At 32.3% G+C, this 18,495-nt stretch overlaps 1 protein-coding gene across 1 annotated transcript in view; it reads right to left on the bottom strand.

Moving 5' to 3' along the window:
- Window positions 1–5,057: 5,057 nt before the first annotated feature.
- Window positions 5,058–18,495, bottom strand: part of LOC150093669 (protein couch potato-like) — a 372,477-nt gene continuing 359,039 nt past the window's right edge. Inside the window, exon 9 of the mRNA XM_090413245.1 lies at window positions 5,058–5,183. Within this exon, the coding sequence (XP_090269371.1) occupies window positions 5,058–5,183 (126 nt within the window). The remainder of the gene's footprint in view (window positions 5,184–18,495) is intronic.

Below are 18,495 nucleotides of genomic sequence, written 5' to 3'. Positions count from 1 at the left end.
TCCCGCAAAGTGGATTTTTATTATTATTTTATTTCTTCACACAGCTAATATTTTGGCTTGCACGAACGTTACCATTCATTCCTTTGATACCTGCTGGAAAAAAAGAAATATCATTAAGTACTTTATTGTTTAAATAAAAAAAGGCGTATTTATTTTATATCTATTTATATATATTATATAAAGTATATAAATACATAATTAGATTAATTAATTATAAATGCTTTTATTATATATATATATATATATATATATATATATATATATATATATATATATATATACACACACACACACACACACACACACATACATATGTATAATATAAGCCAAATATCATTAAGTTTCCCTACCACCAAACAGACAAATGAAAGCTGTTTATATCAAATCTTTGTAATTCAGTATTTAAATATTTTCCAATATTGTTAATGTTAATGGTAAGCTGTCAAATATTTATTGACATTATTGACATAATATTAAATTTGATATTTAATTAATTTTTGATGTTAATTAATTAATTTAATTAATTAACATCAATAACATTCTTTAATATTGACAAATATTAAAGAATGTTATTGATGTTAATTATTCTGAATTTTAAAAAGTAGTCAGAGGTAATGAGCTATAAATGTGAAGGTATTGTTTTAAATTATGTTTTTATTGATTTAAGATTACTTCTACAAATCTATTTTATGTATTTTATGTAAATATTTGTATTTGCATAAAATCATACTGTATACACGAATTTATTGTATACACGAACAGGCTGTTACAAGAATGTGCTTCGTATCATAAGTTGGATCGCTTGGTATATTATAATGTCTTGCTATGAACGTGCTCATAAATGTGTGAGGCACATTATTGTACGTTATTTTCATAGGTACAGCTAAAAACCTTATTTTCGTTAAAAATGAAATGAAAAAGAAACTGTTACTTTATTAACCTGGAATTAAAACACAAAAATATATCTTTTAGCAACTTGATGTCAAATATCATAAAAAATATTATTCGAATAATAGTTAAACTGTTCATGAATGGATTAACATAATCTATTATTATCAAACTGGAACACTTTTCGTTTATATAAGAATTATCAAACAACATAAGTAGACTTTTAATATTAATTTTCAAATATAATTATTAATTTTACTTTATACTTAATATTACTGAGAAATTTTGGAATATTTTTTAATTTTGAGAAAAAATGTGATAAAAATATGAAGTTATATAAAACACCTTTTATTATTTAATATCAGAAGTAATATATAATTTTAAAAAATCGAACATGATGGGAGGTGTGTTTTGTTGATTAATATCCTTGGAGGGTAATGGATGGCTAAAGTTCTAACTGAGGCTCGGCTATATATATATATATATATATATATATATATATATATATATATATATATATATATATATATATATATATATATTGCTGTTACCCTCCTGCCATGATCAGAGCTTTAATAGCTCAATAACACCTTATCCCTATATCCCTATATATATATATATATATATATATATCCCTACACTGTCCTCTACAGATAACGGGGAAGATGAAAAGCATTCTTGCTTCGCCCCTTTAAGCCAGTCCTTATAAGGACATAATGGGAAAGGATGGCGGTGATTAATACCTTTGGAGGGTAGTGCTGTACCAATGAAGCTTAACTGAGGCTCGGCTGTTGCTGTTACCCCCTGGGGCGCAGAGATTCGAGAGTTTCAGTTCGCTTTCTTAAGGTTTTTGCCTTAAGGGAGCAATTTGAGTCTCCGGAGAAAGTGTTCTCCGGCACGGCCCGGTGAGGGGCTTTGTCGGTGAAGGCTTTTCTTCGGAATATGAGCGGTTCTGCTCGGTGGTGGGTGGAAGGCCAACGCTGAGATGGACGGTCTTTCGCCCATGATTGAGTGGCCTAGGGATCGTCCGAATTTTTAGAGACGGCTTTACCTTAACATATGGCAATGCTGTAGCCAATGAAGTTTAACTGAGGCTCGGCTATTGCTGTTACCCTCTTGCCATGATCAGAGCTTCAATTGCTCAATAGCTACAGATAACGGGGAGGATTAAAAGCATTCTTGCTTCGCCCCTTTAAGTCAGTCCTTATAAGGAACATAAGCGGTGACTGCTTTTCACTGTTCAATCAACAGTAAAGAAGAATTCTTGTTTGTGTTTCATCTTGAATAAGGAGTACTTTTCTTCGAGGTACTTTAGTATTACTGCAGAGTAATATTTTCTAGTAAAATGAATATCAAAATATTTCTTCAAATGAGGAAGGTAAGTCTCTCTATACTCATACTTCTTTCATTTGATAAGTGGTGGTTTCATTGATTACCAGGGGAAATGTAGATTATTTATTATATACATGCAGGTCTTAAAAACCCTCGTCAAGTCAGAATTATTGCTTGTCTAGTAAAGAAATGAAAGATAGAAGGGGGAGGTCATTTTAATAGACAATTTTATTTGCATAATGGTTAATCTCTAATATTCGTGTAGAAATATTTATTTGTATGCGTACCTTACTTGTAACGTCTATTGGAGAAGCAGTCATTATAATTTATCCATTGTCACTGATTTTAGTCTAATGGAATACGACCAATAAGAGGATGGGATGAGTACGCATGTGACCTGCTCAGACATACAGCCAAGTAACTAGCCAATCGCCAACTGATAACATAAATAGATATAAGAGGTCATACGTGCAATTGTTTTTCAGTTGTTGAATCATGGGAAACTGATCATGAACATATTTCATATGTTTTGTCAGCTACTTGTTGATTGTTTATGGTCATATCACCGATAAAATGTATGCATCTTTTTTCTTCATGTCTCATAAACACAGTAATATATAATACAAACAAGTAATATATTGGCTCCAACACTGGTAGTTACACAAGCTAAAAATTGGTGATAGCATTAACAAAAGCGTTTAAATAGATTTCCAGGATTGAAAATGCGACTGCGATTAATAGGCAAACGTGATACTCCGATGACCCCTCGCTAATGAAATTCTTGCCAAATTGGTGTTGGTGAACCAGCCTTTTTCAAGCCTTATATATATATATATATATATATATATAATTTTTTTTACCTTGGGAATAATGTATATTAGGGTTACCAAATAATTTTATAAATAAACTTGGTTATTTTACTCCTAATCCCAAGTAAGCAAACAGTTAAGTTTGCGCCTGAACGTAGTTCAAGTCTAAATGTGGTGCAACACCAGGGCAACTCATTGTAAAGGTGGGGAGAGATCTGATCACTATTCCTAATATTTTCCATAATTAACCATGTTTACAATGAGTTGCCCTGGTGTTGCACCACATTTAGACTTGAAATACGTTCAGGCGCAAACTTAACTGTTTGCTTACTTGGGATTAGGAGTAAAATAACCAAGTTTATAAAATTACTTGGTAACCCTAATATATATATATATATATAAGAAACTACGAAGAATTTTAAGAAAGTTTAACATAAAAACGTGCTTCTCTACTCTTCCCAAATTAAGATCAATTATAAGCAAACACAAATCAGCTCCCAATATCTACGGTTCCCAGGAGTGTACAAAATTACGTGCGACTATGGAATAAGCCACACTATGGCCAGACTGAGAAATCCGTCCTCCTACGCCTCGAAGAACACCAAAGAGACATTCTCTACAAAAGAACTAGAGCAAGTGCCCTGTCAAGTAAACACAAATCGCCAACATGAGATAAACTGGACAACAACTTCAAACCTTCATATATGCCACGACGAGGTAGAACGCCGAATAGTCGAGTCTAAGGAAATTATGGACCCTCATCATATAAACAGTAACCTTAGTTACAATTAACCGGACTCATTCAACTCTGCTATCAGATTTTGGCGCATTCGTGAAGTCACACGTGCACAAGTGTCTAACAATAGAACTTTAACACGGACTGCAGCTCCAGTTCAAAGTTAACTGTAGTTTATAATAGTCGAATTTCAGTGCCACAATGTTTCTTTATAGTGTTTTTTTATTTGCTTTCTGTGTTTCTTAACGCCTGAAGAAGTCGGCCATCCGACGAAACATGTTGCATTGTGAATAAATTTAATTGTTTGTTCTAATTCTCGGATCTAAGTCAGTATATAAAAATATGAACATATCCCAATTCCGAGTTAATATAGCAGATAGTCAATACTATAAACACGGTGTTTCCATTATAAAAAACTCCGGTGATAACTTTTATGAAAAACTGAAGAAATATATATCACTACCCAGACCTTATAGATCAGAAAATAATAATATTATTACTATTATTATTCCTAAATAATCATATGATAATAATAACAAGTGATTATTATTAAAACTTTCTAGACCCAAATGAGTTTTGTTTTCAGTTGAATTAAAAGGTTTAATGTTCTTATTTATAATTAGTATAAATCGTGGTGTGGATAGCACGTGACAAAATAGTTCTGCAACAATAATAATTAAAAAAAATCCTTCCAGATAATATAATATTACGAATCTGATTTAATGTTCCCATAACCACATGCTCGGTTTGAGTAGCGATGCCTGGTTTTCCAAACATTAATCGTTTATGACCAACTCAAAAATATTCTTTAGAATCGTGGGAAAATAAAATATTAATAGTTCATTGCTGGAAGTAGTTTTACATAAAAATATTCGTAGGTAAAGTATGAGTATTTGGTAATTCACAACATGAGATTCTACGCTAACTCGACTGTTAGATTCGAAACTTTCTATCGTTATTAGCGATAAATTATTTTTTATTACGTTTTTATTGCATATGAACTTTACGATTCTTGTTCTTAAGATCCTTAACCATATTGGGGGTGTAATTTATTAAAATTTAGACATCTAAAGTCGTTAAAAAAGCCATGATTCTGGGAATTCAATCCTAAGATACATCTACCCATTTCATATGGATTTAAGATTTTTTTTTCCTAATTATCTGCTTATTTAAGTAAAAATGTCAACGTATTTTTCCGTATTTTCCAGTATTCCCTTAAATTTGTAAAGGAATACTGAAATTAATTACAAATTTTAAAATAAAAGATAATTAATTTTTTTGTAATAATACTATTATGTTTGGTTACTTACCTCCCCCATTTTGTTCTTAGCATATTCAATACGGATACTACCCCGATCAGAAGAAAAAAGAACATAACCCTGGAGTGAATTCATAGCGTTCATAGCCAGGCGAACGTCCTACATGAAAAACACAAATGCACATTTTTTATCACCTTTGATCTATATTGCAGGACATTTCTTTCAAAAATGATGTGAAATATACACTGAATCCCCAGAATAATGACGCACAACACAAACATAATAATTCAATGATAATAACAGACTTTTTTTGAATAAAGAATCCCATTGTAGTTGGCAGCTTAGTCAATGTTATTTAAATCCAGAGAGATACAGTTAAATATTAAGTGATATTTATTTTTAAAATATGAATGTTTAAAAAAGCTTTGGATTTACTGAGCATTCGTGAATACTATACAGTTTTTTTTCATGTTATGAATTACCAATATTCACAACTCTTGTGGAATGATATCCTAACACTAGATGGCAGCACGATCACGCGCTAAGAACCAATTAATAAAATTAATTAATAAAATACTAAAAATATCTACTGCGTTTGTGCTATTGTTACCATAGCAAAAATACACGTAAGAAGTGGAGAAGTATGAAATAAACTTAAAACGAATAAACGATTTTAAAAAAGAAATGTAAATGCGAATTTATAATATGCAAAACTTGAAAGGTAATGGCCGTACTTACTGCAATTCTATCGTAATAGAATCCTTGTTCCACTTAGGCTTGTGATATCCTAACACCAGATGGCAGCACGATCACGCGCTAAGAACCAATTAATGCGAATAAAATGCTAAAAATATCTACTGCGTTTGTGCTTTTTGTTACCGTAGCAAAAATACACGTCAGAAATGAAGTATGAAATAAACTTAAAAACGAATAAACGAACGATTTTAAAAAAAAGAGATGTAAATACGAATTTATAATATGCAAAACTTGAAAGGTAATGGCCGTACTTACTGCAATTCTATCGTAATAGAATCCTTGTTCCAGTTAGGCTTGATGGTATTTTCTTTCTTCAGTTTTAACAATAAAATTATGAAGCATACGATACAAATAAACATAGTATCATTGCGCAGAATGATTTCACTATTCTTAGTTATATATAATATACAAGGGCAGTTGTATAATTCTGAATATGAAATAAATTAGCAAGATTCTTTTCCGGTTTGAAAGCCTGGGTATATGATTATTTTTTCTTATATGAAAAAAAAAAAATGTAAGAAATATGGAAATTAAGGGAAAAATTCATTTCTCATTTTGTTAAAAAATATTTCTTTATTTTTTTTATCCATCTCACTCAAAACGTTTGTTAAATCTCTGAACACAATAATCGGTGGTGGAATTATATCTCTCACAGATGTAGTGAGGAGAAAACTTACTTTGTTGTTAGTAAAGCAGAGTTTCCAGTTTTACGTTTTGAGGAGAGTGAGAGATCTCATATATAAAAATGATTTAACAGTATATCTTTCTCTAACAGTTTTTGAACTCAATTAGGGCAATAACAAGATGCAGTAAGGCTTTGCTATTCTACTTTTTAGGCGACCAAGAAATGAATGCTACTTTTTACAGCATATCAAAATGATTTAATTTCTTAAAGAACAAAAGAATTCATGTATCGTTTCAAACAGCAAAACTCTGTTCATTATGAGAATGATAGTATTTCTCATTCGAATGCTATTCTCCTATCAGCTCTTATAAGTAAATATTATGTAGCTCTCTTTTCTATTATCGAAGTTGTTAGATCCAAATTTATTTTAACTGGAATCAAATAACAAGTTTTCATTGTCTTTTTTTTACCCACATGATTTTAAATTAGATTATTCTTACACTGCTGAGGTATTTTTTTTTGTTTATGTTAATGTTAATTGCGAATTTACTAATCCCCCCCCCCCACACACACACGAGGTTGCAGAACCTATAGGACTTCAATGACGTGTTTGTATATGTGAAGGGGAGACAGAAGTTAAGAGAGAGAGAGAGAGAGAGAAATCATCTATTGGCTGTATTTTTCTGTTTTAGATCGCAGCAAGTTTTTTAGGGAGGTTTTTGATACACCACCAACCAAGAGAATAATGTTCTAAGGTTGGGTAAATTTGGAATTGACATAACATTGTGGATTGATTGTACTGGTATAAGTATTGTATTGAACAGAAGGATACCCAGTTTTGGAGGCATAAAAAAAGCTATGGATATATAATCTGTTCGTGCCAAGAAAGGCTAGAGGTGAATGTCAGAAGATAGATTTAATTTTGGCTGACTAGCTGGGCATTATCAACGATAAAATGAAGTGAACTGATATCTTTCATGAAAGAATAGAGACTGGATATGTTTTGGAAGCATTAAACGTTATCTTCACTCCATCGAGAAATGGTATGGAGATCAATGTTTAAGATACTAGATGAGAAAACAATTAATCTAATCGAAAATTATTTTATCGATTAGATAAAGTAATTTTGGATTACTTTATCTAAATAAATAAAGTTGATTCTGAGTCTGTCTTTCTTAATTTTTAACATCATTTACCGAATGATCGCGTCAAGTTAAATAAAGATTTAAAAAATCATCACTTGCATAGAGATCAAAATGGCCTATAGATTTGATATTATCTCAAGAGATCATTAAGAACATCACTCAATGCTCGGTTAAGGATATTAATATTAATTTTAAAATATTCATTCTTATATTTTAAAACATTCGGTTTAATATATTTTTTAAAAAACTTTTATTGCAAATGCTTAAAATATAATTAACAAATTTCATTTTATGGTATGTATTGAAGTAATAATATATACTATAACATCTATAACATGTATCTAATACATTTAACTTTTAAATAAAATGTATCTGATAAAGCATAGATAAATGAAACAGAAAACTATATATATATATATATATATATATATATATATATATATATATATATATATATACATATATATATATATATATATATATGTATATATGTATATATATATATATATATATATATATATATATATATATATATATATATATATATATATATATATATATATATATATATATATATATATATATATATGTATGTATTTTAAATTAATAGATATAAAAGCGTTACTAGATATGTTATGCACACACACACACACACACACACACACTTATGTATAATGCATATCTAGGAACGTTCTAACATATCTAGTAACATATCTTTTATGGAACTAAGTTTATAACACGTAGAAATCCTTTAGGGTGTACTGTGGATTCCAGTAATTCAGACGTTGTTTCATTATTTATGCAATTATTATTTAAAATAATAATTGCATAATAATAATAATAATTAAAAAATAACTGGTGAAGAACAACCTGGATTCAGGCCAAATAGAGGCCGTCAGGATCAGATCTTCGCTTTGCGACAAATAGTCGAGAAAGCATGGCAATATAACAAAGATCTGTATTTAAGTTTTGTTGATTTGGAAAAGGCATATGACAAGGTGCCAAAGGAGAGAAGCTATTCAATACGCTACAGTTGTATGGTGTCAGTGGGATTTTATATCAAGCAATATTTAGTCTTCATATAAATTCTAAGTCAGCAGTTAGAATTGAAGGAAGTACAGGAAGATGGTTTAATGTTAAATCTGGTGTGAGACAAGGATGTACATTATCCCCTCTGTTATTCATTATCTATATGGATCACATTATGAAGGAAAATGGTATTCAACATGATATCAAAATTGGAGATGTTAATGTCAGCTCTTTGCTTTATGCGGATGATGTTATACTTCTAAATAAATCTGGTACAAGTCTGCAAGATTCCCTGACTAAATAGAATAACTGTCGTAATAGATATGGTATGAAGGTCAGCAATAAAAAGACAAAGACAATGAAAATAGGCAGATGCACTGAAAATATCAGCTGCATCGTGAATAGAGAACCTATAGAACAAGTAAAACATTTCAGGAATTTGATTATGATGATAATGAATAGAATTGCATTATTTATATAATAAAATGAAACTGAATTAAGAAACTTTTGTAAAGGTAAGGAGGCGATCAAAGCCAGGCGACGTTTTTTGTCGTGACGATCCGTTGCAAAAGACACTTTTGCGAGGAGAACTACAATTCGATTAGTTGTTTTAGAAATAAATAAATAAATCTTATTATAAATAAAGAAACCTGTGGTGCGATCATAATTAAAAGAAACACACAGTGAAAATTATTTAATTGTAAATATTTCATCCTAAGTATCTTAGGACATCATCAGTACAGTAGTTTAAACAATAATAGGAATAACATACAGTTAGGGCGCATGATTACAATAGAATCTCATTAAACGTGCGTAACGCGTTACAAAAAAAAATAAATAAATAATAATAATAATTATTATTATTATTATTTAACACTTTGTATGACAATTTCTCATACTTTTGGAATAGTAAGAACGTCGTTGCGGTTTAAGTTTGGTCTGTGTAGTAGCGCTTCAGAACTTTCTTTGTATAAATGTTCATGTTTATATAAAGATCTAGGTAAAAGTTTAGACTTTTCCCAATGGATCCTATGGCTTGTATTTTCAATTCAATTCCGTGTTGAGAGAGGCCAGATTTCTGTAGTTTAAAAAGACGAATGTGGTCTTGATGTTCCGAGATGCGTTTCTGAACAGACCTACCTGTCTGTCCAAAGTAAGACAATTTGCATGAGCATGGAATCTCTTAAACTCCAGGCAACATCAGAGGTGAGAGTTTGACTTTAGGAGAAGGTAACAAGTTGTTTGGTTGATAGATTTGTAAGTAGTGGCAAAATTGTATTTCTTCATAATTTTAGAAAGACGTTCGGAGATCGTCTTTCTAAAAAGTTCTCAGGTCGCTACATTCACAATTCTTCCGCTCATCATCCATCTCAGAAATCTGGCATTATTAAATCACTAGTTTCCAGAGCACACAAATTCTGCTCCTCTGAAGAATCTCTAAACCAAGAATTAGAAGTAATCAAAAATACAGCCATCCTAAATGGATATAATCCTAAAACAACTAAAGAAAATCATCAGTCAGTTTCCCACACATCAAATCAGAGAAGAAGAAGTCCATAGGATTCCCTTACCTTATCAAAGGCATCTCAGAACGTCTTTCTAAAATTATGAAGAAATACGATTTTGCCGCTACTTACAAACCTATCAACCAAATTTACAACTTGTTACCTTCTCCTAAGGAAAAATGCTCACCTCTGATGTTACCTGGTGTTTATGAGATTCCATGCTCATGCAAATTGTCTTACTTTGGACAGACAGGTAGGTCTGTTCAGAAACGCATCTTGGAACATCAAGACCACATTCGTCTTTTTAAACCGCAGAAATCTGGCCTCTCTCAACACGGAATTGAAAATCTAAGCCATAGGATCCATTGGGAAAAGTCTAAACTTTTACATAGATCTTTATTTAAACATGAACGTTTATACAAAGAAATTTCTGAAGCCCTACTACACAGACCAAACTTAAACTGCAACGACGTTCTTACTATTCCTAAAGTATGGGAAACTGTCATACAAAATTGTGTTAAATAATTATTATTTTTTTATTTATTTTTACTTCTGTAGCACGTTTAATGAGATTCTATTGTAATCATGCGCCCTAACTGTATGTTAGTCCTATTATTGTTTTAAACTACTGTACTGATGATGTCCTAAGATACTTAGGATGAAATATTTACAATTAAATAATTTTCGCTGTGGTTAATACGTGTGTTTCTTTTAGTTAATTAAATAAATCTTAGTTCCATCCAATGCATTATTTGATTCGCTTCTTTCCGTGATCTAAGCTCATTGCACGTTTGTCTAAACACTGTAGTTTTAAATACGTTTTTGTCTTAATGTAGATGGCGCTGCACCATATATTTTTGTTTTATTATTCGAACTTGTTTATCCTCTCATAACTAAAATGTCCAGTGAAGCGCCATCTATATTAAGAAATATTGGTAAAATCTACCTTGAGTCTCTGATTTCTCTTTATCTTCGGACAGTCAACTTGAGGTAATAAAAGTCTTGTTACATCAAAATAAAAGAAAAACAGAGAAGAATGAATAATAAAGTGTAACGGGCGTAAAATTATAACACTCACTCTAAACAAATGGCATTTTTTGTCTTCACTAGAGGATCAGGTAGCTTTCGCTTGACCTTAGTAATAATTATAGTACATAATGGGACTTTAATTCTGTGTTGAATTCTAATTTATCACACTTTAGTCAGAATCTTCACCTTAATACGTGTAATTGATTTTCTAATGAAGAGACTTCATTAACAAGCACACGATGACATAAGTGATAAATATTATAGCATTGGTGACTACACTCACAGGACTTTCATAAATTAGCAACGAATGAAGAAACTTTGTTTGCTGTCAGGTTAGTTGTACATAATTTAACACGCGCCTTGTTTCTTACTCTTTTATCTCGAGTACGCTAATTACACTTAAACAGGCTTTCTGGTATGAATTTTAAACAGATTAATTGTCTTTCACAAATATCTTCTTAAAATTAATTCCGTAAAGTTCAGTTAAGTTTAAAAAAAGCAGCTCAAGCCCAAAAGAAATATACATTTACTTGTTACATAAAATTTTGAAGATTATTGTGGAATTCTAAAAATATCTTATTTAAAATTTTTAAATGAAATGTGAATAGCTTTTTCACACCAATTAACAAAACGTATGATTAATATTTAACCAGCTGAAAAATCGACCGTGAGATGTAGTGATCAATGGAGGGTAATGGATGGCAATGCTGTAGCCAATGAAGTTCTGACTGAGGCTCGGCTATTGGTGTTAGCCTCCTGCCATGATCAGAGCTTTATATAGTTCAATATTGGTGTTACCCTCCTGGCATGATCAGAGCTTTATATATAGTTCAATAACACCTTATTCCTACACTGTCCTCTACCGATAACGGGGAAAATGAAAAGCATTCTTGCTTCGCCCCTTTTAAGTCAGTCCTTATAAGGACTAAGTATGCAAGCTGTAGCCTATGAGCCTACGGATAGATTCAAACACAAAAGACTAAAAGCCATTTTAACTTCCTTCAGTGATGTATAATCTCCATATAGTGAAGGAAAATATTATGAGCAGTTTGCTCATAATATTTTCCTTCACTATATGGAGATTATAATAAACTGCTCATAATATTTTCCTTCACTGTGACCGTAACAGACAACGGGGAATATGAAAAGCTTTTCGCTCCACCCCTTAAGTCATAATTGTTAATTGTATAGCAGATGCATTGATATATTGGAAAGTGAAGGTTATATGACGAGTCCTTTTTTAGGACTTCCAGGGTAACGGATGGCAATGCTTTAGCGCCGTGTTTCCCATCCTTTTTGATGTCGCTGGCCCCACTGTAGCGAATATTAATTCATCGCGGCCTCCATAAAATCCAAAATGGAAATTTTTTATATTTTACATATCATAAGATGAAGTAATAAATTACAATTTTACAACACTAAATGTGTCATTTATGACAATGTAATACTGTATAAATGGAGCTATTGGAAGAATATGAACATATCAATTAGGCCAGGTGTGAACAACATGATAAGATAAAGTTTAATGAAAATAAACTATCCCGCGGACTCCTAGGGGGTCCGCGGACCTCAGGTTGGGAAACGCTGCAGTGTAGCCAATGAAGTTTTAACTGAGGCTCGGCTATTGCCGTTACCCAGGCATGACTAGAGCTTTTAACTCAATAACATCCCATCCACACCGATTTTCTTCTTTCGGATGAAGGGATGAAGAGTCAAGGACTCAGTCTATCTCCCAGTCCTTTTCAGGACTTTTAATAAAGCAGATATTGAAAATAATTATTTCTTGTAACTACACTTTACATTGAAATTTATTATTTATAAATGGGAAAAGAGTAGAAAATCATAATCTCCTGATTTTCAATGTAATTATGATTTATATAATTTCAATCTCGTTCTTAACATAACTAATTAATTTATGGTAATTTCACCTAGTTTTCAACGTAATCAGTCTAATTATATTAAGTGCTAGTTTTCAATGCAACTAGTGTAACAATAATAATAATAATGACACCCTGAATTTCTTCATAATTATATTTACATAAACAATATCCAAGCATAAGCTGTACTATGTACATAACACATAATAATTATATAAATATATAAAAACTTATATTATATAAATATGTGAGTCGTTGAGTCCCTGACTTCTTGGAGGTCTAATAATAATAATAATTCGTAGGAGTAGAGACCCCCAGGAAGTCAGGGATTCATAAAGTAAAAACAGATATTATCCACACCAGCTGTCGTACTTTTTCTTGAATTCATTCACACTGCCTGCAGTCAGTACCCCACATCTTTTATCAAACGAATCCAGTCACACACCGCTCTTTGAGAAATTCTACTTCTAATCCAATTTCTTGACTGCATTGATTCTTAACTTCCATGGATGCTTTCTCTTCCTCTCCTCATTGTTCATAAAATGAAACATTCCAACTACTTCCATCTTATTATGAACCTTTCAGCATTCTTTAGATCTGCATCATGTCGCTTCCTCTTTCTCCTCTCTGCTAGTGTTTGCCATCTGCACCTTCTCAATATGTCCTCACAATTTACATTCCACACTTTATTTTATTTTATTTAACATGTGCTTTGCGCTTTGCCACTGTATTTGCATCTCCTTGGAAACTAGATCTGCGCAAAGAGCTCAGCTGAGTTCATATTAAAGTCTTATAAAGAGGCAAAATGACTTCTTTATCCTCACTGGTCAATGTTCCTTTCAGCGTTACAATTATCCTCTGAGTTGTATTTACAATCTTTGATATAAATAGTTCATTTGTATAAAGGAGGTTTTAAGACAGTGATATGAAATTAAAGACCAATCACCATCTCTGGAGTGGTGGTAAAAGTATTGGAAAAGTTGGTTAAGAACAGAATTCAAGAATGGGTGGATAAGAATACGTACTCTCTGGGGACAACTGGTTTTGTTAAAGGTTGGTCTCGACTTAATAATTTTGGTCTTACCTTAATAACTTTTTATAATAGAGTGACAATAGTTGGACAGGGGAATGGCTACAAAGTGATACTCCTGGATTTTGCTAAGACGATTGACAGGATAATCCTTGGAATACTATTACACAAATTAGAACAAATGAGGATGGATATTAAACTGGTTATGTGGATGCGAGAGTAGCTCATAGACAGATACCAAAAATTAGTGTGTCCAGGAATAGAGTACGGGACGGAGCAAGTGACCAGTGGTGTGTTGCAAGGCTCTGTGCTTGCGGCGCAACACTGGCCACCTGTGATGTAGTGGTGGTAGTGTACTACAAGCCTTTGGTGCTTGGACCACTATTATTTAATTTGTGCATAAATGATATAGGAAATGATTTGAAAGGAGATATTTAGTCGTTTTCTGATAATACAAAGTTGATACATTGTATCAATAACTAATCAAGGTGATGCAGGGTGATTTTAAGCAGTATGGGCAAGAGATAATGGATGTAATTTAATGTGGGAAAGTATGCATTTTGGAATTAAAAGATTCAAGCTGTATCACATTGATGGAATTGTACTACAAGAGAATGATGAGATCAGGGACTTGGGGTACTGGTGGATAGAGAGATGAAGTTCAAAGGGCATATTGCTAAGGTGTCCACGATAACTCATAGGATTACTTGGTTATTGAAGAGCACACTAACATGCAGAGATAAAGAAGTTATGATTCCTCTTTATAAGGCCTTGATACGTCCACATCTGGATTATTGTGCTCACGTCTGGTCGCCTGGGTTCCTTGAAGATCAGGAAGAAGTAGAAAAGATTGAGAGGCGAGTGACTAAGTTGGTGAGTGGTGTAAGGAATGCTCCCTGCATTGACAGATTGAGTGTTTGTGGGTAACAGAAGTTAATTGATAGGCAGATAAGAGGGAATATGATAGAAACATTTAAGTTACTAAAAGGTTTTTATAAGATTGATGCAGGGGAATTATTTTAGCAGCAGGCTAGTGGTGGAAGAACAAGAGATCATCTCTGGAAATTAAGGAAAAGTGTGGTTAACAAGGGTGTGAGAACGAGGTTTTTCGCCTGGAGAGTGGTGAATGAATGGAATGCGTTGCCTAACTCAGTTGTGAGTGCTTCGTCTGTCAATGAGTTCAAGAAGAGCTATGATAGACATTGTGTGGATAGTTCGGATCTTCTGCAATGACTCCATGGCGATGACCGTATAATAATAACAATATATGATCCCAGAACTTCCTGTCTTATAAAATTCCATGTTCCATAAACTGTTCTATTTCTTCTAGCACAATCTCGCCAATACCATACACTACTGGATATCGCAACACTCCCAAGTACACCTAACTTTAAATTTACTAAAATTGAACTGATAGTCATTTTCGCATATCATAATTTTAGAATACTAAAACTATTCTCCAATTACTAACCCTCTGTTTCATTCCTTTACCCTGCTTATCTTTCCATCATTATCATCAAACAGCTGATGACAGAAAGATAAGCAGAATAAATTGCTTCCTGTCAAATCCTTCCCAATTTTATTAACATAAATATTGAATAACAATGGACAAAGGTCTGCTCCTTGTGGCACGCCACTTATTACCTGAAATGTTGCAGACAAATCTCCCATACACCGATTTTTGAAATCTCTCAGCAGCTATCTTCCTATTGAAGTTAATAGTTTATAGTCTAATCCCATGTTCTATAAAGTACGCAACAGTTTTCCATACTGTATCCTCTCAAATGCTTTAGTAAAGCCCATGGTGTCCATTTTACATGTCTAACTCACCCCTAACATAATTACAAAACTGTGAGCACGTTACTCAAACATTAACTTCCTTTAGTGAACCTTTGCGGTTCATGCAAAGGTTCACTAAAGGTTCATGCAAAGGTTCACTTTGCATGAACCTTTGCGGTTCATGCAAAGATTCTCTGTCAACACATTGCTGTATGTGAGCTCTTGCGAACTTTTACAAAGTCTTCACCACCACCACTCCAGAGATACCGACAAGTCGACTGTTAGACCCATCACTCTTTGCATTGTCCTTGTGCAATGGGATTTTCATATGTTCTTTCAATTGTAGAATTCTCTTTGAAAATATATATTATATCCGAATTCTTATTCAGTTTATGTAACAGCTTCATCATATCCCTGAGTTTCTTCTTCTTCCTGTGTAGATATAGCATTGAGGTCCAGGTTACATACTCTAGGTTAAATAAATACCAAATGTGTGACTGCTCTCTGGATTTTATCGAAAATTCTAGCATTGCGATATCATTGACAATTTACATGTTCATAGCGCGTTCACCGCGTGCTGCCATCTAGCAGACATAACATGCAACTCTAGAATTATACGAACTAAGGATAAATAAATGAATATTTCTTTGGAATAATCTTTACATTTAAAATGAAAACATGCCACGTATGTCCTCTTTTTAAAACAGAAAAAGTTTGTAGGCTTTTGGCATGCTAAAAATAATAAAAGTCTTGGAGGTAAGTAAAATATTTTAGTATTATGAAAAAGAACAATAATACATAGATAACTTATTTAAATGAATGTTTACTACTACTGCTAATAATAATAATGAAATTTTTAATAATACTGAATTTTTGGCGTGTGTTTCAGATTAGGGTGATTTTTACGCATTTTGTCATCTAAAAAACTGTAGAATTCATCAAAAAAGCTTTTTAACGTGTCACTGCTGTTAATTCACGGCCCTCTTCACAGACTGATGTTTACAATGACAGCATCTTTTAAAAGATTTCTTACTTGGTTCGAATATATCCAATAATCGCTTCCCCTCGACATATTCAAGAAATTTCTTCCCTGTTCCTAATTAATGGTATCATAAACAGTTTTATCACTCACGTTTCCTTAACAATCCACGTTCTCAAACTAGTTCCAGAACTAACAGTGATATCTCAGTAACCTTTAGAAGCCCAGGAAAATGCATTACGAAGCAAATCTGTGACATATAAAAAAGCATCTGAGTGCAGTGGAAAGCGAAGTGATCCTACCCTTACACCTCTTTTCCATTATAGCTTTATTATTCACGGAACGTAAGAAATAGATAAGATGGTAAAATTTAATGCTCTCTTAGAATACTTGGGACATTTTATTTCTTGTTATTTGCTTGAATTTCACACCTAAGGCTGCCTATAAAAATTTATTGTTTAGGTTACATCGCTATCATTGAACTACTTCCGTTTTCAAGATAAATTTCTTTGTTATAGTAACAACTGAAATCCTTGTTTGTTTGCATTAAAGCATGGATGAATGCAGAAAAATACCGATTGTTTATTATCTCTTTGAGACGAAGGAATAATAATTTTGGGTACCTACTTTATCAGGGACTTGAACGAAACAGAATGGAGTTTGGAATTTATATACGGTTAGTATTGTTTGTACTAGTCATATATGAATTCTTAAATCCATAAAAAATATATGACGTTTAAATATATTTTTAGCATTCAGGTAATGCATCAGAGCTAATCTCACGTGATATGGGCACTTAAACAGGAAATGGAAGAGAAAACGTAGGACTATCATAGTATCCTGTAATGTAATTTTATAATTGTAATGTAAATAATTAAAATTTATAATTAAATTATCAGTGGCGGCTCGTGGCTTGAAATCGTGGGGTGCTGCAACTTTCGAAATATACATACACACTGTAAGTACAGTGTATACGTGTTTGGATAAAATATCAAAATTATGGTAAAAATTAAAAAAAAATAAACATGACAAAATATTGTTTATTATCGATAAGATTATACAATTTAGTATTATTCAAACTTACTTAAAAATAAAATCCATTCCTTTAATTGTAATTAAAGGAATGTAATTACAATTTTTGGACATTACAATTAAATCCTTTAATTGTAATGTTCAAATATTTAAAGAGACGGAGTAAACACGATAAGCACTACGAACACTCTACTACTGGTGCAAACTGCATATAAACAACAGTGGAACTGCGCGACGGACAGTGCCGCATTACGCTAATAGCTCGCATCTCACTATGACGTGCATATGCTTGCGCGCGTAGCAATGTGACACTGTGGTAAAGACAGTGGTGCTAGCGTCCTTCGTCCTCCTAAGTGCTACAAGATGGATTTTTATTATTTTTTATAGAAAATAAGAGAATTGTATACGATTGTTGATGATAAAATTAAATATTATAAGCAAATATCAATAAATTAATAAATATATTTATATATCGAGAAAAATTGGGGGGGGGGGGCTGCAGTTCTGCAGTGCCTATGCACGAGCCTCCCCTGTAAATTATAATACTTTTAAATAATTTTAGAATAGTTTGGACTGATTTGTGCCAGTTTTCCAGAAATATCTATCTGAACATTAGTTTTGATTATTTCTCTGGAAAAATTAATTCATCAGATTTGTTTTTAATTTCATTGGGTTTATGAAGGCC

This window comes from Typopeltis vanoorti, chromosome 23, assembly GCF_054136105.1.
Source record: "Typopeltis vanoorti isolate ZY-2024b chromosome 23, IOZ_Tvanoo_1.0, whole genome shotgun sequence".
NCBI lineage: Eukaryota > Metazoa > Arthropoda > Arachnida > Uropygi > Thelyphonidae > Typopeltis > Typopeltis vanoorti.
Note: the sequence above shows the minus strand (reverse complement) of the source record. Positions and strands in the feature narration are given on the sequence as shown.